At 38.3% G+C, this 27673-nt stretch overlaps 1 protein-coding gene across 1 annotated transcript; it reads left to right on the top strand.

Annotated features, from left to right (window-relative positions):
* Positions 1-308: 308 nt before the first annotated feature.
* Positions 309-27446, top strand: NUS1 (NUS1 dehydrodolichyl diphosphate synthase subunit). Its single transcript, XM_024756695.1, has 5 exons — positions 309-893; positions 14846-14971; positions 16262-16411; positions 20273-20372; positions 24608-27446. The coding sequence occupies exons 1-5, from the start codon at positions 410-412 to the stop codon at positions 24696-24698; spliced, it is 951 nt and encodes a 316-aa protein (XP_024612463.1). The 5' UTR covers positions 309-409; the 3' UTR covers positions 24699-27446.
* Positions 27447-27673: the final 227 nt, after the last annotated feature.

Genomic DNA, 27673 nt, shown 5'->3' with positions numbered 1-27673 from the left:
AAGAGACAGACCGTTTAAGATGCCCAGGATCCGAGGGACGCGGGTTCCCCGCAATCGCCCATTCTAACCAAGAAGACGCGCGCCTGACTGACGTCCTGCTCCCGGTGTTGCCGGCGTCTGCTCCTCGCCCTCCACGCGACCAGGGGGCGCGCTCGGTCTCCGGCCCAACTAGTTCGCAGACGCACGCCGTCCCTCCCCGCGCCGGGCTAGGCCACATCCTCGGACCCAGAGGCCGCGTCAGAGTTCCACGTCGACCAATTAGAACTGTCCATGTACTAGCGGGGGCGGGGCTGCCGAGGCAAGAGGAAGATGGCGGCGGGGGCGCGGTGAGGTGTTGGCAGTAGAAAGGGGTTCGGGTGCGGGGGGCGGGAGAACGCGGAGAGATGGCCCGCGCCGGCTGCAGGGCCGGATGAGAAGCGGTCGCGCCGCGGGTGTAGGAGAGAGGAGGGCGCCCGGGCGCCACGAGAGTATGACGGGGCTGTACGAGCTGGTGTGGCGGGTGCTGCACGCTCTGCTCTGCCTGCACCGCACGCTCACCTCCTGGCTCCGTGTTCGGTTCGGCACCTGGAACTGGATCTGGCGGCGCTGCTGTCGGGCCGCCTCCGCCGCGGTCCTAGCGCCGCTCGGTTTCACGCTCCCCAAGCTCCTGGCTGTCGGCAGGAACGGCAGGAACCGCCGTCACCACCGGCATCCGCGCGGGGGGCCGACCCCGGTCGCCGCCCACCCGCGGCTACGCTGGCGCGCGGACGGCCGTTCCCTGGAGAAGCTGCCTGTGCACATGGGCCTGGTGATCACCGAGGAGGAGCAGGAGCCCAGCTTCTCGGACATCGCAAGCCTCGTGGTGTGGTGTATGGCCGTGGGCATTTCTTACATTAGCGTCTACGACCACCAAGGTGAGACCGGGAGAGGGTAGGGGGCCCGGGGCGTCTCCGACCGCGGCTACCGCGCATCGGGCAGGTGGACCCGGGGCGCGTCGCTCGGCACAGCCATCCCGGCTCCGCGAGTTACCTCGTCCGGAGGTCCTTAAGTGCAAATTATGGTGCTGGCGCTTTCGAGGAAGGGAGGTAGGCTTAATTGGACACCTACTAAGTTCTTGAATTCGGTTCAGTCGCCTTCTACATATTTAAAAATAGTTCTTATTCATTATAATGTCCCACTAAGGTGGATGATGTTTCTGTACCCTTGTTTCACAAATGAGGGAGCTGAGATAACATTCATTGATTTGTCCAAAGTTAGAGAGGTAGTAATCGGAGGATTGAAATTTTAGCCAGTCTGTGCTTTTCCACAGATTTACCTTTTTGTTACACCGCAGTGGTTCTTCAGAGAGCCTCAAGGCACTGTTCTTAAGTCACAGCAGGCTGTGGAGGATTTATGCATAAGCTAAGTGGTTGGGGACAGGTGGCATTTGAAGTGGGTTTATGAAGAGTACGTGAGAGACTGGATAGACAGAAAGGAAAGTGGTCACCGTCTGTCTTCGGAGGTCTAGGATGTTGTGCGATCCTTGATCCTCAGGGGCCAACACAGTACTTGTCCTCCCATAAGTTTTGATTGAGGAAATTTTCACTGTAGGAAATTTTTGTAGGTACAAGACTTCAACATGGTTCGCGTAGCTACAAACCTAAAGCACAGTGCTAGGCATATTCCTTGGATTTTTACATTGAATTTCATTGATTCTCAGGCTTGTGGGGTGGAGGGTAGACACACTCACATGAGTGGCATGGGTAGCAACAAATGTTGGGAGTTAGTAACTGCTGTGAGAAGGGGGAAGAGAAATTCTCATTGGAGAAACTTGAGAAGTTCCTCCAGAGGAAATGGCGTTTAAGCCGGATGTTGAAGAATGAATAGGAGATCACGTTGGGGAAGGCTCTAAATGTCATGTTTGGGTTTCAGTCAAATCCTGAAAGCAATGGTATTTCCTTAAAGGTAAGAATGATTTAGGAGTATTGGTATGAAGGAAAGAAAACTAGTGTTTTAGGCTCTGTTCAGTACCTTAAATTACTGGTATGGTCACAGAAGCTACAACTTGATTTTTAATCTTTAAGTCTTTGTTAGGCAGGTTTAAGTGTGACATTTTGTCAGAAAGGTTAGGTTGAGGTCAGACAGCAACCCTCTTGCAGGCTATTAGAGTAATCTTTGGTTGACTGATTGCCTTCCTTGCAGCCAGCAAGGAGTATGGTGACTTATAGCCTGTCATCATCAAATGAAAATTTACCCTGAAAGGTAAAGTTTAATATACTCAGGGGCTGACATGTTACGGAGCTTGCCAGAACAATAGAAATCACAAGACTGTTATAAGGCGATGCACTCTTTGCTTAAGCAATGCAACAGAAACGTTGGGGGAAAAAAGTAAGTGAAGCAGAAATGGAAATTAATTAAAGCTGTTGAACAATGTGGTGAATTCACTTTAAGTAAGTCACTTATATCCAGGGGATTCTTTTAAAGCAAGTACCTTTACCTTCTAGTAGAGAAGGAAAATGAATAACTGAATAGTTTAAATTGGTGGCTGCGTACGAACGCAGATTATAATATTGCCACACTTCCTTGTTCTGGCAATTCCTGTTCTTAAGTTGTTGATGTGATTCAGAAATAGCCTGTGTCATATTCGCTAAAAGAAAAATGATGGGTAGTGAAAAGGAAGAAGTCAAGCTAAGCAAAAGGAGTTTTACAGAGCATTTTCAGTGCATGGACTCAAGAGCATTTTATGTCTACTGTAAAAGCAATTTCAATAAGGGATAAAGGTTAATTTCATTGTTTGAAGTAAGAGGCTTTCAATTTACTCATCCTTGGTTTTGACTGATTGATTCATTCATTTAACAGGTGACAGATTGGGTGTGTGTTAAGTACCAGATACTGTTCTAGGCATGAGAGTGCCCCAGTGAAAAAAACAGACAAAAATTTCTACTCTCATAGAACTTACATTTTAATGGAAGTCTGACAAATATTATAAATGAGTAAAATGTATTAGATCATAAAAGCAAAGAGGAAAAATAAAGCAGGGGACGTAGAGAGGAATGTTGAAAGTCAGTGGTGGAGTAGGGGGTGCAGTTTTAAATACAGTGGCCAAAGAAAGCCCCCGTGACTTTTGAGTAGACCTGAAAGAGGTGAGCGATCAAGCCATGTGGATATGTGAGAAAAATTATTCCTTTTTCAGGGGAACTGTAAATACTTAAGCTATATTCAGTTTTCCCAAACTTTCACTTAAACTTATTTCTATGTAAATATTTAACTGATTTTAAAAATCCTATTGACATACTCTTAAACATCTATTTATTGAGTACCTACTGGGATACAAAGAAGTACAAGAAATTGTCTCAAAGAGTTTATACTCAAGTTAGGAATAGTTACTAAAAATTAATGCAAGCTAATATATAAATGCTAGTGAATGGAAGAGACTTTAAGGAGAAAAAAAGAGAAAAATCCCTGAGGAGCAAGGTAACCTCCATATGTCCATAGGAGGTGACATCTGAGATGGACCTTGCAAAAATAGGTAGAATTTAGATTAGCATAATCAGTACAGTGTTCTTTGTGTGTGCCTGTGTGTGACAGAGAGAAAGAGAGAGAATGGGGAATTCCCCATTGGCAGCATTCCCATTAGAGTAGATTGAACAACAGCATCGAGCAGTGTATTGGGATCAGTAAATATAATAGGTAAGTTTATGTAACGAAAGGTTGAGAAATGAGGTAGGATGAAGGCTTGGCCACCTGTTCTGGTTATCTGTAGCTTTGTAGTCTACTCCAAAGCATAGTGTTTTAAAACAATTTATGAGTTGACTCGGTTCATTCAGGTGGACAGTTCTTCCTTGGGGTTGTTCTACTCATAAGGCTACAGTCAGGTAGTAGCTGGGACATTAAGGTTTCTTATCATACATTTAGTGCCTGGTTTGTGATGGCTGGAATAGATGAGGACAGGTTGGTCATCTGTCTTCACATGGCTAGCTTAAGTTTCCTCATTTAATAGTGGCCTTGGGGTAGTCATACTTCTTTTATAGACGTTCCCAAAGAATTAGCCAAAGGCCAAAGCTGCAAGACTTCTTATGACCTAGCTTAGGAGATCATACAGTGTTACTTCTGGTGTATTCTCTTGGTCTGAGAAATCACAGGTCTGCCCCAAATCACGAAAATCGAGAGGTAGACTTTACCTCTCGATGAGAAGATGGCTTGTGCAGCAGGAGTCGGGGCTGGGGCTGGTGGCAGCCATCTTGGAGACGAGCTACTATACCACCTTCCATTTTCCTCTGTCTTGTACCCCTTAACCTCCCAAATTTGTATTTAAATCAGTGTTCATTCTAATTATAGTTGGATTTAGATTATATTTAATTCTTAGACTAAAAAAAATCCACTGATATTTACCTTGGTTTGACTCTGCCAACAGACTGATCTTTTCATTTTCATCTACCTGCACTCTTTCCTGATTATCATCAAGAATTTCTGCAAGTAATAATTTCATCTGTCAGAAATTGGAGTTGTTTTCTCAGGTATTTCTTGAGCTCAGAATTCTAGAAGGGAGATTTGGCTATTTTGTCTACATTTTTATAATTTAAGATCATAATGGGGCTGGTACAAAAATTGGAGTTTGGGGCTTTTGGTACTGTAGCCTTAGGGGTGTTATGCTTGCTTGGGTTCACTTGAAGTACGCCTAGATCCAAGTTACCTACAGATACATTATTATCTTCAGTGATGGAACCTGTTCATGTTGCTCAGCTGTATTGGTGCCATGCTGAGAACCTTGCTGTAGGGCAGTAGTTTTCAAAACGTGGTCTGTGGACCATCCGTGAATGAGTCATTGGGGATGTTTATAAAAAATACAGATTCAGCACAGTTATTGATCAGACCAAATTAGGGGAGTGGGACCTGAGCATCTCTATTTTTATTAAGCTACTTATATGATACATTTGCACATTGAAGTTTGACCCTAACACAAATGAAAGGATACCCTACTACTTGTATTACATCAAATTATTCATTCATCCTTCATGTTCCTTTCATAAGTGAAGATAATCTTGGGTGGGTCTCAATATTAATTATTACTTAATATTACTTTTTTATTTATTTTATTTTTTAGTTAATTTTTATTGGAGTATAGTTGATTTATAATGTGTTAGTTTCTTCTCTACAGCAAAGGGAATCTGTTATACATATATCCACTCTTTTTCAGATTCTTTTCTCATATAAGTCATTACAGAGTACTGAGTAGAGTTCCCTGTGCTATACAATATGTCCTTATTATTTATTTTATATGTAGTAGTGTGTATATGTCAATCCCAATCTCCTAATTTATCCCTCCCCCACCCTTCCCCCCACCAGTAACCATAAGTTTGTTTTCTACATCTGTGACTTTATTTCTGTTTTGTAAATAAGTTCATTTGTACCATTTTTGTAGATTCCACATATAAGCAATCATATGATATTTGTTTTTCTCTGACTGACTTCACTCAGTTTGACAATCTCTAGGTCCATCCATGTTGCTGCAAATGGCATTATTTCATTCTTTTTAAATAGCTGAGCAATATTCCATTGTATATATGTACTATATCTTCTTTATCCATTCCTCTGTCCATGGACATTTAGGTTGCTTCCATGTCTTGGCTGTTGTAAATAGTGCTGCAGTTAATTATTACTTAATATTACTGTAAATTGGAGTGATCCAGAATAAGGCGTTGCCTTCTATGTGAGAATTCAGCAACAAAACAAATCTTTAGTGTTGCTCTTTTTAGTGTTATTTCCATAGTTGTAAATCTATACTAGGTATCGTAGGAAATGGTTTTTGGATTCAGATTTCTTACACAAGAATTAAAAAGATCTGCCCTGTGTACTCCCAGCCTTCTCAACATATTTCTCACTATTTTATATGCCTTTTGCTGCATCCATAATTAGGTTACTTGATGTTCCCTCCTTCTGGAGTGTCCTCTTCTCCTTTTCTTGGCAAATGGCTATCTAGCTGTCAAAAGGCTATCATTGATCCTTTTAAGTCTATCCAAACTATCACCTCTTAGGTAGTCTCTCTTGGCTATTCCATTCCTAATCTTGCTCTGTCCTTGAATCTCCTTAAATATCGTACATCTTTAAAGGTACTTCCATTCTCCATTTTGTGAAGTAGTAGTCGTATGTATATGTGCCTGAACTTTCTTACTAGATTGTAAGCTTTGCAGATGCTAGCTGTGCTTCTCATTGTTGCTTCACCTACAGATTGTAGCTTGGTGTTTGCATGTAATGAGTAGGTCAGTATATATTCCTTGAATTGGAAGAAGGGGCTGCATTTCTTGTAGATAAGAATGGTGAACTGAGTTGTAATTTGTTTCCCAACACCAGTACCCAGAAGCCTTAATTAAAGTAGTGGGGGGAAATGAACATAGTTTGCCCTAGTTTACTTATTTGGCACACTGACACAGATGCTGTTGGGAAATATAATTTTATCAAGTATTGTTCTCCTTATGCTGAAATACAGAGTTGCCAGAAGTGTTGAAAGTCTAAATATAAATGTGATTAGATTTGATATACAGACAATACAAACTAGAGTACTTGTCTTCCCTCATGTGGAAACTCATGTAAGGGAACATTCTATTTCTAATCTTCACCTTTGTATAGTACATTTCAAAAATATACAGAATTTCACATTTATCTTAACATCCTGGGATGTCCTCTTCCCTTTTTCTACCAAAGGGCTAGCTACCTGTCAAAAGCTATCAATAGATCCTTGTACATCATTCTCACTATTACCTGCTAAGTAGCCTCTCTTGACTGTTCCATCTCCAGTTTTGCTTTGTCTTTGAAAAGCTCTGTCCTGCTTTTGAACTGACCTCATTCTCTGAGTACCTTTCTATTTAACCATACTGGATTTATGTATGAAAATAAACCTTTCCTTAATAGTAATAATTACTTTTTGTTGCACTTTTACTATGCACTAGATGCTATGCAAAGAAGTGAATTAAATCCTTAGCACTTTTAGCAGTCAAGACACTGAGACTTAGAAAACCAAGAACCCATATATAGGAAGGGGCAGATCTAGAATTTGAATCAGATTTTATTCCAAAGCTTTGGTACTTAAGCATTATGCTGTACTGACTTCCACTGAGAAGAGAATGTAACCACAGGACAGTCATGTTAGTACTCTTCCTGATTATGTTGTGTCATCTTAAAGTCTTGGTAAAGTGGGTACTTATCTAGAGGTAGTAGAAATTGTTAAAGATATTTAAAGGTAAATATAATTTTCTTCATACTACTAATATAAACATTCATCCTTTGAGTCGTAGGACACACTTGACTTTTTTAATCAACTAAATTTAATTTTATGGAGCTCCTGCTCTGTATTGAACTGTTTCCTTGTCAGGTGAGCAGAGTCTGGGAAGACATTCTCATTTTAAAAATGTGCAGTCAGAGGCTGAGAAAGCCCACTTGGCTAGTTTATTTTATTTTTATTTATTTATTTTTTTTGGCTAGTTTATTTTAAACATCTCTCCTGCTAAAGAACTGGGACTTAAAATTTAGCCAGCACTCGTTCCCGTATGCTGTGCCACCATCACACGTATCTTTCTTGGTACAACATGCTCATTCCAGTATAATTGTTGTTCTATGAGGTATCCTGGGGCTCTTTCTCTCTCTCTCTCTCTCTCTTTTTAAATTTATGTATTTTTAAAATTTATTTTTGGCTGCATTGGGTCTTCGTTGTTGCGCGTGGTCTTTCTCTAGTTGCGGTGAGCGGGGGCGGGGCTACTCTTCTGTTGCGGTGCATGGGCTTCTCATTGCGGTGGCTTCTCTTGTTACGGAGCACAGGCTCTAGGCAGGCGGGCTTCAGTAGCTGTGGCTCATGGGCTCTAGAGCACAGGCTCAGTAGTTGTGGTGCATGGGCTTAGTTGCTCCGTGGCATGTGGGATCTTCCCGGACCAGGGCCCAAACCCATGTCCCTTCCATTGGCAGGTGGATTCTTAATCACTGCATCACCAGGGAAGCCCTCCTGGGGCTCTCTCTTGAAATAAAATTGTTTAATGGCTTGTAAGATTTATTTTGTTATGACTACTTCAGTCATGTAAAATTTTATTGGTAGATTTTTTTAAAATTATTGTTCCATAAGTATATGTTTTTTTCTCTGAAGGTTGACTCTAATAGTGTTATAATTGGATTGTTAGAGAATTAAATGAGGGTAACTACCAGATAACTTACTTAGGTGTCTTGTTTAAAAGAAGAAAGGTAGACTATTTCAAAGGATGGGCGTTTATTTGCAAAAAAGTATTACTTTAGTTCCTTAGCTGGTGAGATGCTTTGTAACCAGAGAGATTGCTTCAATGTTTATCTCGCTTTTCTTCCCTTCCTTTCCCTTGTTCTTATAAACACTTGCTAGATATTTCTTTAAAAATCTGATTCTTTAGAAGGGAAGGAATAATCACATAAAAGTTCAAATTTCAGATCTAAAAGAAATACTAAACGTGTATTTTGAAAGTCTCATTTTCTATAATTGATTATTCAGTTCATGTAAATTTTAGAAGCAGCAGTATTTAAGGGATACAGGTAAGATTTGCTGATTGAATACTTGTTTAATTAAACTCTTACTTGGTTCCCTTAATTCGAAAAAACTATTACATCATGGCGTTATTACCCAGTTAATGTGTACATAGTTGATTGTTAGGGTAGACTGAATGTTGAAACTTATAAGTAATTCTAAAATGTAATTTTAACTATTAAAGACTCCAATAAGGTCTTTATATCCCAAACAGTATATAACCTGATTGGTGGATAGGACATACTTAATTCCACTCTCTTTGAAATATTTTCTCTCCTGGCTTCCATGACATCATGTGTGGTTGGATTTCTTCCTGTCTTGCTGACTGTTCCTTCTGAGCCTTATGTCTGGCTTGTTTTCTCCACTTGTAAAAGTTGAGATGTCCTAGAATTTTGTGCTGTATATGTGCCCTTGTCTTTCTGATGTTCACCCTATCTCCTAGATCAGGGGTCAGAAAACTTTTTCTTAAAGGGCCAGCTAGTAAATATTTTAGACTTAGTGGGCTGTATGGTCCCTGTCACAAATACTCAACTTTGCCAATATAGTCAGAAAGTGGCCATAAACAAATGGTGTGACTCTGTTCCAATGCTCACACTCAGGTTTGAATCTCCAGTCCTTATCTCCTATAATTCCAGGCTCCTTTATCTCACCCTACCTAACATCTCCACTTTGATTTCTTTAGGCATCTCAAATGCTTAACATGTCCAAAACAGTACTCTTGAATTTCCCCCCTAAACCTGCCTTGCTCAGCTTTTTTCCAATCTCAGAAAATACTACTACCTTCCAACCAACTGCTCAAGCTAAAAATTTAGATGTGAGTCTTCTACATCATTTTCTACCTCTAATCTTGATCTTCTAGAATATATCCCAAATTTGCCACTTGTTTTGGTTCTTCATTGTAGTCGTCCAAGTTTGAGTTTTCATTATTTTTCACCTGGATTAATGCTGTAGTAGCCTCTTAATTTATCTTCAGTTCTGTTCTGACCCCTGTATAATCCATTCTTCACCCACCAGCAAAGTGATCTTTTTTGGTAATACTATTCAAACTCTGAATAAAACCTTCCAACGGCCTCCCATTGTACTTGGAATGTTTTCTGAATTCAGACCTTTATTGTTAAATAATGCAATTGTTAAAACAATCATGAGACTACCACCAAAGAAGGATACATGTTATACAAGTGAAAAAAACAGGATACAAAATTGCATGGTCATATATGCCAAGATTACACATGCATGTGGACAAAGGCTAGGAAATGTTAAAAACCAGAAATAATTGTATTATGATGGTAAGATTAAGGGACATTCAGTTTATTAGGAAGGATGATTAGGGGACATATCCTTATTGTTTAAACTTTGAACATCATACTAGAATTAGAAAAGGATATTTCTTAGGATATAAAAGGAAATCTACATTTGGTATAGTTAGTGTTTATCAGAAACACCAAAAACATTGTTGTCTTTCTTAGGTCCACCTTTCCTAACATAATATTTTATGCTTTCATGGAAATTGTAGGTTTTTCTGGGTGTGTGCATGTGTGTGTTTTTAAAAATTTCGGCTCTTTCATGTAGCTTTTCTATATATGTTTCCAGTTAGCTTACATGTGGGAAATTGAGAGTGCATGAGATATAGTTGTAGAGCAACAAGCATAATGTAAAATTCTTTAAGTCATTATTGCAAAAACTTATTTTATATTCCCAAGGCATTCTTAAAAAATTCAAATATCTGTTACCTTGTGACTTCTTAAAAGCCTTTTTAAAAAGAGCTCTAGTCTTAGTTTTTTTCAAAACATTCTGCTCATTTGTAAAGGGGTCAGCTTTATTTATTTTATGAAGTTTAACTTTTGGGGGAGGGAAATTCAAAATTTAATAGTAAGATGGATTTAGCATTGGTTATCAGCATTAGAAATAGTTACTGAACTGAATAATTAGAAGCCAGGAGACCTGGATTTCAGCCCAAAGTCTTAGACTCTTGACCAAGGACAATTGCTTGACCTTTCTGGGTCTATTTCCTCATCTGTAAAAGGATGGGATAAAATAATTCTTGCAGTTCATTATTATATAACTCTGTAAAATACAGGTTTCTGAAAAATTTGAGTATTTGCTCATGTTTTTCCCTTAGATTAGTTATTTCTAAATGAATACAGTCTCAACTTCCTTTTGCATAAAATGACTTTTGTTATAGTTTCTTTACTTTTATTGATATTACATCATTTTGGCTTTAGTTTAGATTCTGTGAAGGCAAACAAGATGAATTATGATATGAGAAAAAGACTCTTCCACATATCAATTTATTATGATATCGCCAGAGGAGTTGCCTGTCTCAGTCAAAGGCATTCTTCTTATAACTTGTTGCATTTCTTGTGATGTGAAGTGTGTATGTGTAGACTTTGAATCCCGAAGAAAATTATAAGCTGAGAATATTGCTTATGGGAAATAAGATAAGTACCATAGAGTATAATCAGATTTCTGGATGGGGGTCAAGCTGTGAGGTATCAGGAATTATTTTGCTGGCAATCTTTCTTATTTATGCATTTAGCACTTCTCAGAAGCTATACTTTTTAATTTCATGTCTTCATCCAAAGCAGCCAAGACAAAGGTTCAGTTTAAAATAACTTCATGGAGGTCTTCTTTATAAAAGGTACTTTGTGCCTCTAATATTTTTTCTTTTTAACAGAATTTCTGCCTGTATGCAATAAGGAAGTGTCTCCTTTTATTGTGAGAGTTTCCTGGAAATTTCTTAAAAATTCCATTGAGTGACATGTCCTTTTAGGTTTTGTTGTTGTTAGGTGGCACTCTGTGCACTGATAATTCAGTTTATTAAGTAAACGTTGAACTCCTGCTATGTGGAAGGTGCCTTAGGGGGAAAGAAATGGGTAAGACCCAAGTGCGCAAGTAAGACTACAGTACAGTGGGGTGGGGGAGAGTTAAGCTGTAACTCATAAAAAGTAGAATATTGGTTTGTTAAGGAGTTTGAGCAAAATGTGGGTATTTGGAGGGAGTGAGGTAAGTCAGAAGAGAAATTGAGCCTGGCTCAGTTGGCTGGGGGACTCAAAGTTTTCTTGAGGGTAAATGACATTTCAGCTGGCCTGTGAAGAATTAGAATTTTATAGGTGTGGGGCTGGGGAGGTAACAAAGGATGAAGGTTGGAGTCACTCCAGGTGTTTGGGGGGGCAGTATAAGGCAATCTAATTGCCTTATACTGGGGGTAGAGTACTGTAGAGAAATTGGAAGCTTCAATTATTTTATAAACATACATTATTTCTACCTACCGAGTATGGAAGCGTAGGATGGAATGTTAATGCTGATCTGAGCAGTTTGTTCTTGATACATTAAGCATTTTGGGAGCCATTGAAGATAATAAAGTTGGAATGTGCGAGGATTACAGATGTAGCCTAGGAAGATCAATCTGGTACTTAGTCTAGTGATCCATGCTAGAAGGGGAAGGAAGGCCCATTGGAAGGTGGTTCTAATATTACAAAGGAGACTATTGCTTGAAACAGTGGGGACAATGGACAAAAGGAAATGGGTACAGGGAAACATTGCTGTAGAAGAGTCAAGGGCTTAGCATCTTAATAGGGCATTGGGGGTGGTGGTGATAATGCTAGAGAGTAAGGAGGATGCCTGGTTGACTGAGCAGGTAGTGATGTCTTTATTATAAATAGAACAACAAGAATAAGGGCTAAGTTTTTTTTTGGTTTTTTTTTGCGGTACGCGGGCCTCTCACTGTTGTGGCCTCTCCCGTTGCGGAGCACAGGCTCCGGACACGCAGGCTCAGCGGCCATGGCTCACGGGCCCAGCCGCTTTGCGGCATATGGGATCTTTCCGGACCTGGGCACGAACCTGTATCCCCTGCATCGGCAGGAGGACTCTCAACCACTGCGCCACCAGGGAAGCCCAAGTTTTTTGTTTTTAAACAAAAATATAAACAGCTTTACAGCAGTTATGATTTTAAATCACCTATTGTCCCATCAGCCTTACATATTTACTGTTCTCATATTGCCTGTTCTCTTTTAGGCCTTATCCCTGAGTGCGTATAAGTTTCACACTTACAGTACTTTTTCTTTTTTCTTTTTTTTTTAACCTGATGTAATATAAGTGTTTGAGAGCTAGCTTTAAAAGATAAGCTGCCAAGTTTTAGATTTGTTCATTTTCAGATGCTTACAGAACTTCAAGGTAAGATTAGATGTTTGAATGAACTGAAAATGTTAGAAACAAAATGCTGATCCTGTTTTTACTTAAAATTTTAATATTTTGTTCATCATGGATGTTTTGCATTAATTTTAATTTTTAAAGACAGTTATGTACATAACTTTATACCAAGTTATTATTAATCTTAATTACTGGGTTTTTTGTAAACTACCCTCCACCCCGTCCCCCCAGTTTTGTCTTATTCATATTACCCTGGTCCTGATGCTGAGTGGTATTAAAGTCCCGTGAGTGACTAGAACCAGAGAGGGAGGAGCACATGGACACGAAGAGGGCTGAAGTAGGAACTCTGAGGAGTAATCTCCATTTAGAGGGAAAGAGGAAAAGGATTCAGTGCAGAGTGAGAAGCGACCATTCAAGGAGCAGATTGGGAGTTGATCCAAGGGAAGATACTCACACGAGCTGGGATGAGGATAGGATTTTGAGAAGGAAACAGGTCTCTGACCTGTCATGGTCTTGCTACCAACATTTATTTGTTGAGTGTCTGTTCTGTGCTTGGCCCTGTGCTAGCCTCAGGGCCCTGTGTTTGTAAGCAAAACAGTAAGAGCCCTACCCACGTGGTGCTTATATGACCTCTTTTGAACACCCTTTCCTCATGTCTCTTAATCACTTTTACAATAACCCCACTTAAATATTCTGTCATCACCTGTCTAAAACTAAACTTGTCTTTTCCTTCAAACCAGTTCTCTTTGTAGAATTTCCCTTCTTTTTAAAAATGTTATCATTTTCTGTTATCCAGGAATAAAGTCACAGAATTTTCTCTGTGCACCTCTAATCAAGTCATATTCTTTATTCTCTCAACTCGTCTTTTGTAGTGAATCCTTTTCCACAGCTTTATCAAATTATGTGTGGAATATTGCAGTAGTCTGCTGCCAGGCTTTCTCTATCCCCAAAAACCAAACTGTCACCAGGTTGGTTTTACTAAAGATAAAGATTTCCACACATTTCCACAGGAAATGAGTGGTTACCCATTGGGTAGGCAAAATGAATAAAAATTAGGCCTATTCCCTTGCCCCTTTTCTCAAATCATTTGTACCAGCAGCATTTGTCTGCCTTTTGAGCATTCAGTGCTTTTTTTCTTAAGCATCTTCCCCATCTAACTATCCTCTCCATTTTCTTCACTTTAACTTTCTGAGGTCAGCTCAGCTTAAGTCTTGCTTGTTTGTTTACAAAGTGTTTCCCTACCGAAGGAGACTGCTTTCATCCTTGAACTGCTATTACACATATTCAACCAAGTTGCCACTATACAGCGTATTCAGCAGATTCTGTGCTATTTTATATATATACTTATTATGTTCTCTCTCACAGTTAATCTTTGAACTGTTTTAAAGACAGGACTGAGAATACAGAGAAGGAACACTTTTAAAGATCAAAAAGGCAATGGCCACTAGAAAGCTGGCCTCTCTGAAAATAGCCAAATTGTTTTTAATTAGAGCTCTCTGTATTAGTTTTACACTAAATATATGTCACATAGTTCCTTCATCTTTCTCAGTGATATGATAGTAATTATAGTTTCAATTTTTCTGTGCATGGTTGGAGGATCAGAAACAATTTTATGTAATATATTTTCATGCTTTGTTTGAATTTACTAAATTTTGCTTTCTGTACTTTTGTCTATTCTCTACTTTTTACATAATTCATATTATTTCTTCTTACCATAAAAACAAATGAATCAAATTGAGGTGATAGTATTGTGTGCACAGAGTAAATCTGTAGGGGAATTACATTAGGCTGGGAGAGAGGAAGATAGAAGCTTTGGATCACTGCTGCAGTTGATAAGTTCTCTGACAAGTCTCTTAATGGTCTTACTGAGACCTGGGCATCAGTTTCTTAATCTGTAAATAAAGGTGTCAAGTAAATGGTCTCTTAAAATTTCTTTCTAGGTCTAAATTTCTCTCATATTCATATTGACACAGAGTTGTTACCCCTGTCCTTTTTTTTGACTTTTGCCCAAAGCCAGACTCTTGTAATAACAGAGTTTTGTTGTCATGTTTTCCTTTTAGATTCTAGTTTAGGATTAGTCATCAGTGATTCACTTGGAAATTGTTCAGTTCTGGATCCAGTGTTGTTTTCACAACAAGCATCCGTTAATCACTGAAGAGGATAAATTAACCTAGCTGGGATTCCCTTTTTTTTCTTTTTAAGGTATTTTCAAAAGAAATAATTCCAGATTGATGGATGAAATTTTAAAACAACAGCAGGAACTCCTGGGCTTAGATTGTTCCAAATACTCACCAGAGTTTGCAAATAGTAATGACAAAGATGATCAAGGTAAGTGTGAGTGTAAAATTGAATATCTAACATATGCAGATATGTTTTGTGTTTCAAGGCAGATTCTGTTACTCATTCATTTACTTATTAATTTTGCCCTGTTAGTCTTTATTATCACCATCTTTAATCATCAGAGTTAGATTTTTCATTCTTCATCTGGTTAAAAGATAATATTCAGAAAAAGATAAAATCATGACTCATGGATATTAAAAAATAAACACATGTTAAAGATTTTATTTAACTCAAACAACCAGGAACCAGGTAGATTTTACAGCCAATTCAAAGAGAATCCAAAGAATGGAGATATTTATAGATCAGAAATATTGAAATAAATATGTGAATAGAGGCAAAACTTGTTTTTCAATGGGATTAGAATGAACATAATTGAACCTCTACCAGGCAAAGAATTGCATAAACAAGAATTGGGCATTGGGACTTCACTGGTGGTGCAGTGGTTAAGAATCTGCCTGCCAACACAGGGGGACACGGGTTCGAGCCCTGGTCCGGGAAGATCGCATGTGCTGCGGAGCAGCTAAGCCCATGCGCTACAGCTACTGAAGCCCCTGCGGCTAGAGCCCGTGCTCCACAACAAGAGAAGCCACCGCAATGAGAAGCCCACCTAGTGCAATGAGGAGTAGCCCCCGCTCGCCGCAACTGGAGAAAGCCCACGCACAGCAGCGAAGACCCAACACAGCCAAAAATAAATAAATAAATTAATTAATTTAAAAAAGAAAAAAAGAATTGGGCATTGTTGTCAGTTAACTAGAATCCTATCAGTTGTAAAACAGCTCCACAGAATCAGAATTTGATAAGGTGGATGTGTGTGCTACAGACAATTCATATTCTATTGAAGCACATTTTTTTCCTATAGTCTTCATTTTTGTCTTCTGTGTTATTGCTGACTGTACTAGAATTGTAGGTGGCATTTTGAGTAGGAAATTGTAAGTTACCCTATAATTAAAATTTCTGTTTTCTAGAGGGTTTATTCACAGATACAAGGTCATTCTGAGCACTTTGAAAAGAAGGCTGTATGTAAATATGTACACAAATGTTATATATTGGTTCTTTCAGAGGAGAGTAGCCAGGTATGTTTTAATATTGAAATTGAAGGGCTTAAAAGATTCTTGTTTACTATAAGAACGGTACTTTTATTTTAGTCTGAACTTAATATTTCTTAATATCATAGGTTGTAGACCCATGATAAACGAAAATGTACATAGTCCTTAAGTTATTTTGAAATATATCTGAAAGAGAGTATTTTTAAAAATATCTTGTTTTTTTTTTCTCCAGTTTTAAATTGCCAATCGGCAGTGAAGGTGCTGTCCCCAGAAGATGGAATAGTAGATATTGTGAGAGCTGCTCAAGACTTCTGCCAGTTAGTAGCTCAGCAGCAAAAGAAATGCACAGATTTGGATGTAGATATGTTAGACAGTTTACTTAGTAAGTCATATATGTTTGTTCTTAGTTTTGTCCCACAAGGATACAGTATGAAGGAGACTATCTAAGTTCCATTTTATTGTTGTTGTCATTATACTTGTTATGTTTCTGAAGTTTAGAGACACACATGTGAAAATAGTTTTGAGATAATGAAATTGTATTCCCCTGACTTGCATGAAGAATTATTGGTAAAGGAGAGGATCGATCTAAAAGGATTTGGGGGGAAGTGATGAATATTCTTAAAAATAGGTCTTCTGCTTCTGCCTCCCTCTTTTAAAATTTATTTTGATTTATTTTTTTCCAGTTTTATTGAGATATAATTGACATACAGTGTTCCTCATTCTTTTTAGTTTGAACTCTCTTGAATATTAAGTTTGAACTTAATAGCTATTTAGGAAACAATCCCAAGAATATTATACTGCTATCATCCGTGACTCCTTTTATAGTATTCCTTCTCTTATGTTATACCAACTTTACCACTATATTTGTCACGTTATACCAAGTGTAACATATTTTATCTGTTTTTCTTCAATTGTTTATAAAAGCCTTTAGTTTGCTTATTCTCTCTAAAGTTCCCTAGGAACTTTTTGCCTTAACTTTATGGTCTTTTTTGCTTATTAGCATTATCCTTGATCCTTTTGAAGAAAGGCAATATTTCTAACAAATTCATGTCTGTTGATAGCTTCTATAGCCATACAATTTCAGACATATTTTTTATTCATTCACATAGATTCTCCATTTACCTTACTTATTAATCATCCATTTTCTAATTCTCAGTCATTTATTTAACCCTCAGTTCTTTGTTTCTTCTGCTTTGACATGTCCATTACAGAGCACAGTCCCTCTCTGGCCTCTTGGTCTCACTAACTCCCTACTTTCATTGACTATTCACTTCTTACCCTGCTTTCCTATTCTCTGCTCTGTCATTGCCTAACTATTGAGGCTGAATGAATAGGCTTCAAGTAAACCATTGTAGGAGTTCTCGAGGCAGAGGTTACTGGGGTGTTGACTGTTTCCTGGATCCTGTAAGTCCCCAACCAGAGAGTAGTTTTGAGGATGTCCTAAAAGTGATGCAGGGACCAAAGGTAATCCTTCAGATAGCCTTTGGAGACCATGTATTGACTGCAGGGGTTTTAGACCCACGATAAACGAAAATGTACATAATCCTTAAGTTAACTCATTAATCTGACAGAAGCAAACCCTCTGAATATTGTCGCCCCCAAGAGTTCCCTTGTGACTGCAGTTAATCTCCACTCCTATTGCCAATATGAAGCAACTGCTTTGTTTTCTTCTAGAATTTTTATAGCTTTAGCTATTATATTTAAGTCTAATCCATTTTAACTTAATTTTTGTGACTGATGTGAGGTAAGGGATACCAGTTATTTATCCACTACCACTTGTTGAAAAGACTGTGTTTTCCCCCTTTAATTACTGTGGCTCCTTCATTGAAAATCAGTTTTTCATGAATCTGTGAGTTATTTCCTGGACTTTCTATTCTATTCCATTGGTCTATATGTCTGTCCTTAAAATGCTGCAGTGTCTTGATTACTATAGCCTACCGTAATAAACTTTGAAATTCAAGTAGTGTAAATCTTTCAACTTTGATTTTCTTTTTCAAGGTATTCAGGGTCCTTTACATCTTAATATACGTTTTAAGATGAGTTTGTCAATTTAAAAAAACAAACTCTGTTTTAGTAGGGATTGAGTTGAAACTGTAGCTCAATTTGGGGAGAATTGCCATCTTCACAGTCTTCACTATGTTCATCTTCCGATCCATGAACATAGTATATCTCTCCATTTATTTGGGTCCTAATTTTCCTCATAACAATGTTTTATAATTTCAGGGTATAGAGTTCTACTTTTTTCAGTTTATTCCTAAGACTTTTATTCTTTTTGATGCTACTGTTAATGAGATTTTTTCTTAACTTTATTTTCAGATTGTTTGTTGATAATATATGGAAATACAGGTTGGTTTTTTTTAATACTGATTTTGTATCCTGCTTTGCTGAAATTTCACTTAGTAGTTCTAGTAGTTGTTTTTGTAGAGTCTTAGAATTTTCTAAATACAGGATCATATTGTCTATAAATACAGATGACTACTGCTGTCTCTGCTCAGTTTTTCTGTTTTTAATTTTATTCTTTAGTCTGGCATTCTGTGTCTGCATAGTTTAATGTGTCAGACAGTGGTTTGCACACTGGTTGTGCTCAAACACCTTAAATTTGTAAGGCTTCCAAGATCTTTGTGTGATGTTGGAGGGTGCATTCAAGTCAGTTCTCAGGTCTCCTTGGCTCTTACCTTTCACTGGACTTTCTTGCCACCCTGTCCTGCTTGCCCTCCTTCTTCCCTTGCATGTGGTATTTTCCTAGTCAGCCTGGATATATGGAGAGCTTAAATGAACCAGTGTTTCCAGCATCTCCCTGTTAAATTTCTATCCATTGTTCTGCTTGTCCTAATGGGGGCTGCAACCTCGGGGTAACAAAGCTGTGGGTTTTCCTTTTGAGTCCATAGGTTTTCACCATTGCTCCCTCCCTCCTGCCCACAACCTCCAAATTGAGTCCATATATTTTGGCTATAAGCAGCAAATCTGCTAGCTTTTGCTGTCAGTCCCCTGCTGGTAAAACTACTGTTTCCTTCAGTTGATGGAGATAGAGACATGGGGGTTGGGGGCATTCCCAGGCAGGAAGACCAAAAGACCTACAGTTCTTACCTGAAGCTCTAGCTGGTGTTTTGTTTTTTTAAAGAATAGTCATCTGCTCTGGTTAATATCCAGTGCTCTTAAGTGACTGGTTTTGTCCAGTTTAATACATGTTATTTTTGGAGAGGATTCGTCACCCTCTTCACACCACTATTAGCCAGAAGTAACTTCTTGCCTTTTCTTTTTGTGTGTGTGTACTAAAGAGGATTTGCTTTTTTAGCAGGAAGAAGAATATGTGTTCTACTTAGTCTATTCACTCTGCCAACATACACTTTTAAAGAGACTTTGTTATGGAAATAATTCTTTATTACTGCTGAAGGGACCTGTCTAATCCAGTCTCCTTATTTAACAAATGAGGAACTAAGCCCTGGAGAGACTGTGTGACCAGAAAGTTAGTGGCTGAACTGAGGTTATTAGAAGCTGTTGAAACCTGGGTCTCTTGGATTAAGGCATCTTTTCTGTTATACCAGTGATTCTTTATTTTAAGATTTATTTTACTTTATTTTTAAGCAGTTGAAATATTTCTATCCCATTTTTCTCTCAAGCCAGATCTCATATGGAAACCAGTCTGTGAAGCAAAAAATGGCCAGAACTTGGTTGATGCAGGTGTACAGTCTCCTTTTCCCCTCCCAGGGAGCTTGGGCTCTGGGGAATACTGAGAACATTTGTACTATATAGCTAGAAGTTGGTCTTTCTGGAGTTGGTCTTGCTCTGTAAAATCAGAGCATGGGGAAGGAAGGAGAGTAGATAACTTTTTAAGTTGCTTTTCATCTCTGAAGTTATTTAGTTCTGTGGCCAGAATAAGTATTAAGTCCTTAAAGCAGTGAGGGTCCCAGGATGCGAAGAGAACACTTAAGTTGAGTCTTGAAAGATAGATGGGATTTGGGGGCTACTTGTAGGGTTTAGGATGGGAGTTGTGTTACCTCTCCTTATCAGGTAATCGATCCAGTTAAATGGCCTTTAGAGAAAACTTCCACATTTGGAAATAACATAGATATAAAAGTAGATGTTGGGCCATGGAATAGGGGTATGGAAACATACAAATAAAGCTTCTGAAGAGAACAGATACGTAAAGCATAAGAAACCAATTTGATGAACAGATTTTGCCGTTGGTCGTTTTTTGGTAAGCAGTGTGTATTAAGTTCATGTGTCTTTTTATCTTTCCAAGGTTCAAATGGTTTCCCTGATCCTGATTTAGTATTGAAGTTTGGTCCTGTGGACAGCACACTAGGCTTTCTTCCCTGGCACATCAGGTTGACTGAGATTGTGTAAGTAATTAAAAGTGTACTGACTTGGGTTCAATCCAGCAAGAGTTTCTTGAACCCAGCACCGTGCTAGATGTGGTGGGAATTCCCAAAGAATTATAATACTGGCTCCTTTCCCTCAGGTATTTGACAGTATCAGTGGGAAATAAAAACCTGTATCAATGACTCAGACACAAGAGAGCATGTGGTTGTGCAAATGTTTGGTATTGAAACTAATCATTGTAGGAGATCAGGAGTGAGAGAAAGCTGTGGGCCAGAGTTGTTGATTCCGCAGAAAAAACGTGACTTGATCCAGGGTATATAAAATGGGTAGAATTTTTGTAATTAAAGAAAAGGTGGGACGTGTAGGGGGTGAGCAAGGGAAAAAAAAAAGAAAAGCTGGGGGGGAGGGGCAGGGCGTGAACATCGCCTTTGAAAGAAATAGGGAACGGGCCACACCAGCGCAGAGAGTTAGTGTTAGATAGCAGTATAAGGTGAAATCAAATTGTTTGGGGGTGTTGACATTGGGAATGCTTTAAATATCAGCATAAGGAATGTGTATAATTGTTTAGAGAGGCAGTAGGAAATTGATGAGCCTGTGGGTAATGTGGGAATGGTGATTCTGGAAGATTTGTTGGGCAACTATGTATTAGAGTGGATTGGGTTTGGGCAAGGGTGAGGTAAAAAGACAAGTGATGAGGCCATGCCTATAATTTATGGGAGAATACACTGATGAGAATGTAACTGCTTATTTGGCAAACTTTTTGTATAAAGGGCCAGAGGGTAAATATTTTAGGCCTTGTGGGCTATATAGTCTCTTGGAACTGCTCTTCTCTGTTGCCACTAAACACTTGCTAGTATAGCTAAACAAGCATGGACAGTATGTCAACAAATGTGTGTGACTGTGTTCTAATAAAACCTTGTTTACAAAAAACAGGTGGCAGGCTCCTGGGCTGTAATTGCAGACCCCTGATTTAAAATAAAGGAGAGACTTAGGAGCCTTAGAATATATTTAAATTCTGGGTCTTAGGAGGAATATACTACAAATTTTCTTTCTCATGAGAACTAATTACCAACTATACTTGCAGGCCTAGCACTTTACTATCAATAATTGCAGTAAAAACTGGAGTAGAAATGAAATGATTCCTAAGTTCTCAAGCCTAAGTGACTGGGTGAATTATGGTGTTATTGAGACAAATGGGAAAGTCAAGGGACCATTGATTTTGAAGGGAAGATGTTGAATTCAGGAATAAGAAAATTTTGAGGCCAGAGTCTGTTTAGATGGAAACACTTAAGAGAGCAGATGAAGATGTCGAATTGATGCTTGGATGAGAAGTCAAGGCTAAGGATGAATCTTTGGGAGTTGTCAGTACCTAGGAAGTAGAAGTAGTTGAACCTGTGAGAACAGAGGACTTCGCTAATGTGTTCATAGAAGAGAACAGTACCAAGGGGTCCTGTATGAAATGCTTCAAGCTGGGGGCAGGAGGGAGATGAAAAGAACACGTAGCATGTTAGGGTCAGAAAGGGCTGTAGGTCATCCGGTACTGCCTCCTCATTTCATAGGCCAGGAAAATGGGGAAGAGACACTACTCAAGCTTGTAATAAAGTGGAATTAGAACCCAAATCTCCAAACTCTGGGTTTCTTTATGGTGATATGTGTTTCTCTTATCTCTTCCTCCCCCCATCCCAGGGGGTTTTCCAAGTCATTTCAGGTGCCTTTCAGGTGGGCTTTAAGAAAGGTAGCAGTGATATTTTGTGAGGTTGGGAGTGGTTTGGTAGGAAGAGTATGTCTTAGAACATAGATCTTGGTTTGAATCTTGGCTATGCAGCTTGGTAACATGACTTTGGAAAGCTATTGAAACTTCTCTATATTTGTAAAATGGGCATTTTAATCCAGAGTTGAGGACTTAAATCTGATCATGGGCGTCAGATCCTGGCACCTAACAGGCTTTCCCACAGATCTTTGTACATATGTCTCTTATAGCTGTATAATGTTACTTTGAGGTTTGCTCTATATTTGTCTACCGTCCACTAGACTGTAAGCACCGTGATGACAGGAAAAGTGTCTTGATCACAATGTAGAGAAGAAGACTGGAGCCCTGATGGGACAGACCAGGAAATAACAAGACTGCTTCTGAGTCACTGAAGGGTAGTGACACTAAGTGCTTCTTGAGGAGTGATAGGAGATGAGGCTGTTGATAAAGGGCGTAAAATGAAGACAACCTAGGAAAGTGGGTAGTTTGAAGACATTGGAAGCAAGCTTTTAGCAAAAAGAAAGTCGTTACATTTGTCCTTGAGAATATCATTTCAGTAGAGTGAATAAGGTAAAAGATTGATAGCAGAGATTATTAAGAGATAAGGAAATGGAGGGAAACCGGAGGCTTATTTCAGAATTCTTAGCAGTAAGAGGAAAGATAAAGATTATATGTCAGTTATATCTCAATAAACCTGGCAAGGGAAGAAAAGGAAGGATAATGAAAACATAGCTGAAGGAGAACAACAGGGTCAGGCAGGAGTTCATTATGGTAGGTTTGTTTAGTCCTTTTCTTATGTTCATGTGGCTGTAGAATTCTTAATGTGAGTCTTGTAATCTGACTAGATTTTGGCTCTGATACTGTTTGAAATGTCCAAAACATCAAAGTAAAGCTGTATAAATTCGAGATTTTTTTAAATGTTAATTATTGAAAATTATTTTAAGTCTTTAAAATACTTAAGGGGAAACCCTCTGGCTGTATATTCACTTTGTCTTAAAAGTGCTTGTCTTCACATTGTAGTTGCCCCCTTGAGCAATGGAAAATTGTGGAGATAAATGTTGTTCATTTATTGGTTGCTCACCACATGGCTTCAGTAATCATCATGGGGGGATGCTGTGTTGCTCTGCCAGCATTCAGCCTGACTTCTGTAAACTGTTCAAGTAACACTGGCTTTAATCTGGCGAAGCCGAGTTCTTGAAGTAAATTTGAGTGAGATCTTTTATAAATAGCTCTCCAGTTTTGCATTAATCTGGACTTATGCTTTAATAGGTTCTGAATCTCTCTAGCACTACACTGTGCCTTCATCTTGGAGGATAAAAGAATATTCCAAAGTATAAAAGTGTCAGAATTGAAAATGGGCTAACATTCCAATGAATTCATTGTAAGTTATGTCTCTTAGTAATTTTCACTTTATTCTTAGAATTAGAAATATAATGTAAACCAACAAGGACCTACTGTATATATAGCACAGGGGACTCTACCTGATATTCTGTGATAACCTATATGAGAAAAGTATCTAAAAAAGAATGACTGGGCTTCCCTGGTGGCGCAGTGGTTGAGAGTCCGCCTGCCGATGCAGGGGACACGGGTTCGTGCCCCGGTCCGGGAAGATCCCACATGCCGCAGAGCGGCTGGGCCCGTGAGCCATGGCCGCTGAGCCTGCGCGTCCGGAGCCTGTGCTCCACAACGGGAGAGGCCACAACAGTGAGAGGCCCGCATAACACACACACACACACACACACACCAAAAAAAGATTATATGTATATGTTTAACTGAATCACGTTGCTATATACCTGAAACTAACACAACACTGTAAATGAACTATACTCCAATAAAATTAAAATACTTTTTAAAAATCCCTTTAAACTCTCAAAAAAAAATAAAAGAAAACATAATGTATACATTTTTCGTTAAAATGGTCCATAGATCTGTGTGAGCAAAGGGTAAGTCTTATCATCCTAAGTAGATTGCCTTCAGAAAGGCTGAAGTCCAGTGCAGCGTTCATGGTACTTTGCCACTTTCGTTCTTGCTTTAATCTTTTGTAGACTCACCTACCAGTTTTAATAAATTTAAATAAATTTTATCAGCAGAATCTTGCCTTGTGTTCTTTAAAAGTAGTATAGAAATTCATGGTTTAGACACAAGGTTTTTCAAAGGAGGGAGATGAGATCTATCAGATGACATTTATATCTTAGATGCCTGGTGGTGCAAGATTGTTATGGAGCCTCAAAAATAAAAATTAGAAACTTGGAAATAAAAAAACGTTCTGAATCTCCATCTCTCTACAATTTGCTTTTCTCTTCCTGTGGAAGGAGGGATTATATTTTATTTGAACTGTTTCACAGTGAGTTTAACAATCATTTAGTAGAAATAGTTTGACGTACTCTAGGCTTATAATTTACTTTCTTCTGTCCTTAATCTTTTTCGTCATTACCCGTCTGGTTCTGCCTCCAAATTACAGCATATCATCTAATTGCTTTTTTTCTCCTTTTATTTTTTTTTCAGCTCTTTGCCTTCCCACCTGAACATCAGTTATGAGGACTTTTTCTCTGCCCTTTGTCAATATGCAGCCTGTGAACAGCGTCTGGGAAAATAGTGATCCCTGGTTGTGTAATTTGATTTCAGGCTTTTGGAGAAAAGGACTCAAGTGACTCTGATGTTTACAAAGCACCTATGAAACCCTGTACACACCTAGTTCATAATCCTCATAATTTATCAACAAACACAAAAAAGTGTCTTACTTGAGAGTAAGAGTACATGTGAGTGAGTGAGTGAGTGTGTGTGTGAGTGTGAGTGTGTGTGTGTGTGTGTGTGCGTCTGTGGAAATAAACTTATAAATGGGGGAAGTATTGGAGGAGGAAATATGTGGACTTGCACCTTTGAGCAAATAGCAGTGATGTTTTAGGAGCTGAAATTTCAGATTTACAGGCTTCAGCCCCAACTACTTCCCTTTTTTGTGGGGAGAGAAAGGGGTGGTTAAAGCTGTTTTGTTGTTGTTTTGGGGGGGGGGAGGGGAATAACTTTTGTTCATTCTTTCCAAGTGACCAAACTTTAATTTTTAAGAATAGTATATTGACGTATTAAATGGAAGCATTCTGAGTTTGAGGCATCTCCAGAGGAATGGAGTTCTGTGTTGTTCACATGTTAAAAGTTTGCTCACCTTTGGAGCAAAGGGAATACCTATTTTCAGACATCCGTCCATTTTCATCTCTTCGTTATTGTCAGTGTGACTTGAAAATGTCGCTCTGTTGTCTGTGTTCTGGGTTGTGAAGATCACTTGAAAAAAATCTCTTACAACATTGAAATGCAGAATTAAAAAATTTTTAAATATTGTATGAGGCAGTCATAAAAGGTGAAAAGGTTGTAATCTTAAAAGTAAAGGTGAAACTTTCCTGAATAAGGAAAGAAAGTTTTGATCTCCTTTTCTGTTTGGTGGGCAGTGGGCTAGATAGTACCCAAAGCTGGTTTAAAAAATTTCCATTAACTGTGTTTATTTAAATAAGCATTTGAGGGAAATTACCGAGGCAGCTCTTTTCCTCAAAAGTAACCTGTTCCTTTTTGGAATAGCACGTTTAGGACCATGTCAGTACCCAGGATTTTTACTTAATAAATCCTGACGGTGACTTTGCGTAAAAATATGATCTTTAAGTAAGATTGAGGCCTGTGTAGGTAATAAAACATTACCAAAGTCTACAAAAGTAATTTAATTTTGCATGTTCTCTTTCATGGCAGAGAACAGCACTGGTTCTGTTCCTTTTTAAATGAAGAAATGATTTTTTGATAGGTGTTTAGTTTTTCTTCCCTCACTGCTGATACTCGGACAGAAGCCATTATTCTTTATATTTGATGGGCTGTTTTCAGAAGAATCTTATTAACAAGTGCACAATAGTTACCCAACATTGTATGTTTAGAATGGAGTAGTTTAAAAACTGGGGCTCAGACCCTGAGAAAGAGCAAAGAAGACTGGACTTGGAAAGCAAGGTCTGGAATTGCTTGCCAAATTCTGAGGCTACGAAGAATAAGTGTTTTGACTTTGGATTCCAAAACCCCATTTATGATTTTAAAAAACACTTGAAATAAAATGATTATAAACTAAATTTTGGTTCAGTGACATTACTTTGCACATTGTAGTTCTTTTGTACATTGTGAGACTTTTTTTTTTAAGTCTTAATTTATTGCTAAAAGCTTTGTGTGATGCTACAGCATATCTCTAAATTTTACCAGAGAATTTTTTATTTCTGTTCCCCTGTACTGTCAGGCATGTTCTATTGAGGCTTTTTGGCCTTAGTTGAAGACTGAATTTATGCCTTTTATAAACGTGTCTTTTTTAAACATTCTGGAATATATATGGTTTTAATGAATTAAATTTAATGGGCCCGATTGAAGTGAAGGGATTTAATAATATTTGTTAAAATGAAGTTAGTCAAATAAATTATCCACTGCGATATAGCCAAAGCCACTAAAGGTTTAATAGTTGAGTCTTTGTATTTTTATTTCTCCTTATATTTCACAGCAGTGTAGTGTTACACATTACAGTAAATCTGTAACCTGTGACCTGAGTCTGTTATAGTCCTAAGTAGGAAGAGACCCTTAAAACAAGTTGCTGAGGATTCTGATTTCAGATATAGGCGTTCCAGATCCTTCCCATGAGTTTAACTGTTAGTACAGTCTCCACAATTTGAATGACATCAGTCATTCTGTAATTCCTGCCCAAATCAGCTACTAGTTATGCATTATCAGCGGTCCCTTTGCACTCCCAAGAAGAACTGATAAAAACTTTAAAGGAACGTGTTGTTAGTCTTGATGTGTTTTGAAGAATATTGTCTTTAAATTGTTTCTTCTTGACACTGCCCACAATGGAAAAATTATCAAATTAAACCTACCTTATGGATGGCAGCTTGGAGCTTAGCAAGAGGTTGGAGGGTTTGAATTCCATTCCCAAATTCTGGTTGTGTTTTGTTTCTTAACACTGATGACTGTTAGAAAGTTTGAAAGCTGGTTTTGATGTGAATAGCAAATTCTGGTATATTGTGACTAAGGCTTAATAATGGCTGTCTTAAGAATGTGTTATAATGTTAATGAACAGTGCCAAATACACTGTACACATCTACAATTTAATCTTTGAATGTATGTTACTTGATTAGTTCCCTCTTTCTGTGTGATGGTACCATGCATAGAGTCAAATCCTTGTGATGTTTTGTATGGCTGTAGACTTTGGCAACATGTAAATAATGTGTAAAGCAAGTTTTTATGATTAAGGAATCAAATTTATTGAATTTTACTATTGAAAGTTGAAACGACATGTATGAACAAAAACAATAAAAGAATATACACTTTTCATGGACTATAGTATTATGTGAATGCTACGTTCTAAACATGTAGGGACTGCAAAAATGTAATGAGAAACTCATATGACAAGATAACAATACTATTTTTTTGGATGGTAAGTTCTTGATTGAAGTATATTCTCATTTTTACCAGATTAAACATTTGGAATCATAAAATGTTATTTGCTTTTTGCCAGGTAACAGTGAGGTAAAATTCAGCTTCGCCATTGGTAAAATTGTCAAA

Source organism: Neophocaena asiaeorientalis, unplaced genomic scaffold (assembly GCF_003031525.2).
Source record: "Neophocaena asiaeorientalis asiaeorientalis breed wild unplaced genomic scaffold, Neophocaena_asiaeorientalis_V1.1 scaffold125, whole genome shotgun sequence".
Classification (NCBI taxonomy): domain Eukaryota; kingdom Metazoa; phylum Chordata; class Mammalia; order Artiodactyla; family Phocoenidae; genus Neophocaena; species Neophocaena asiaeorientalis.
The sequence above is the reverse complement of the archived record's forward strand: the minus strand, read 5'-3'. Positions and strand labels throughout refer to the sequence as shown.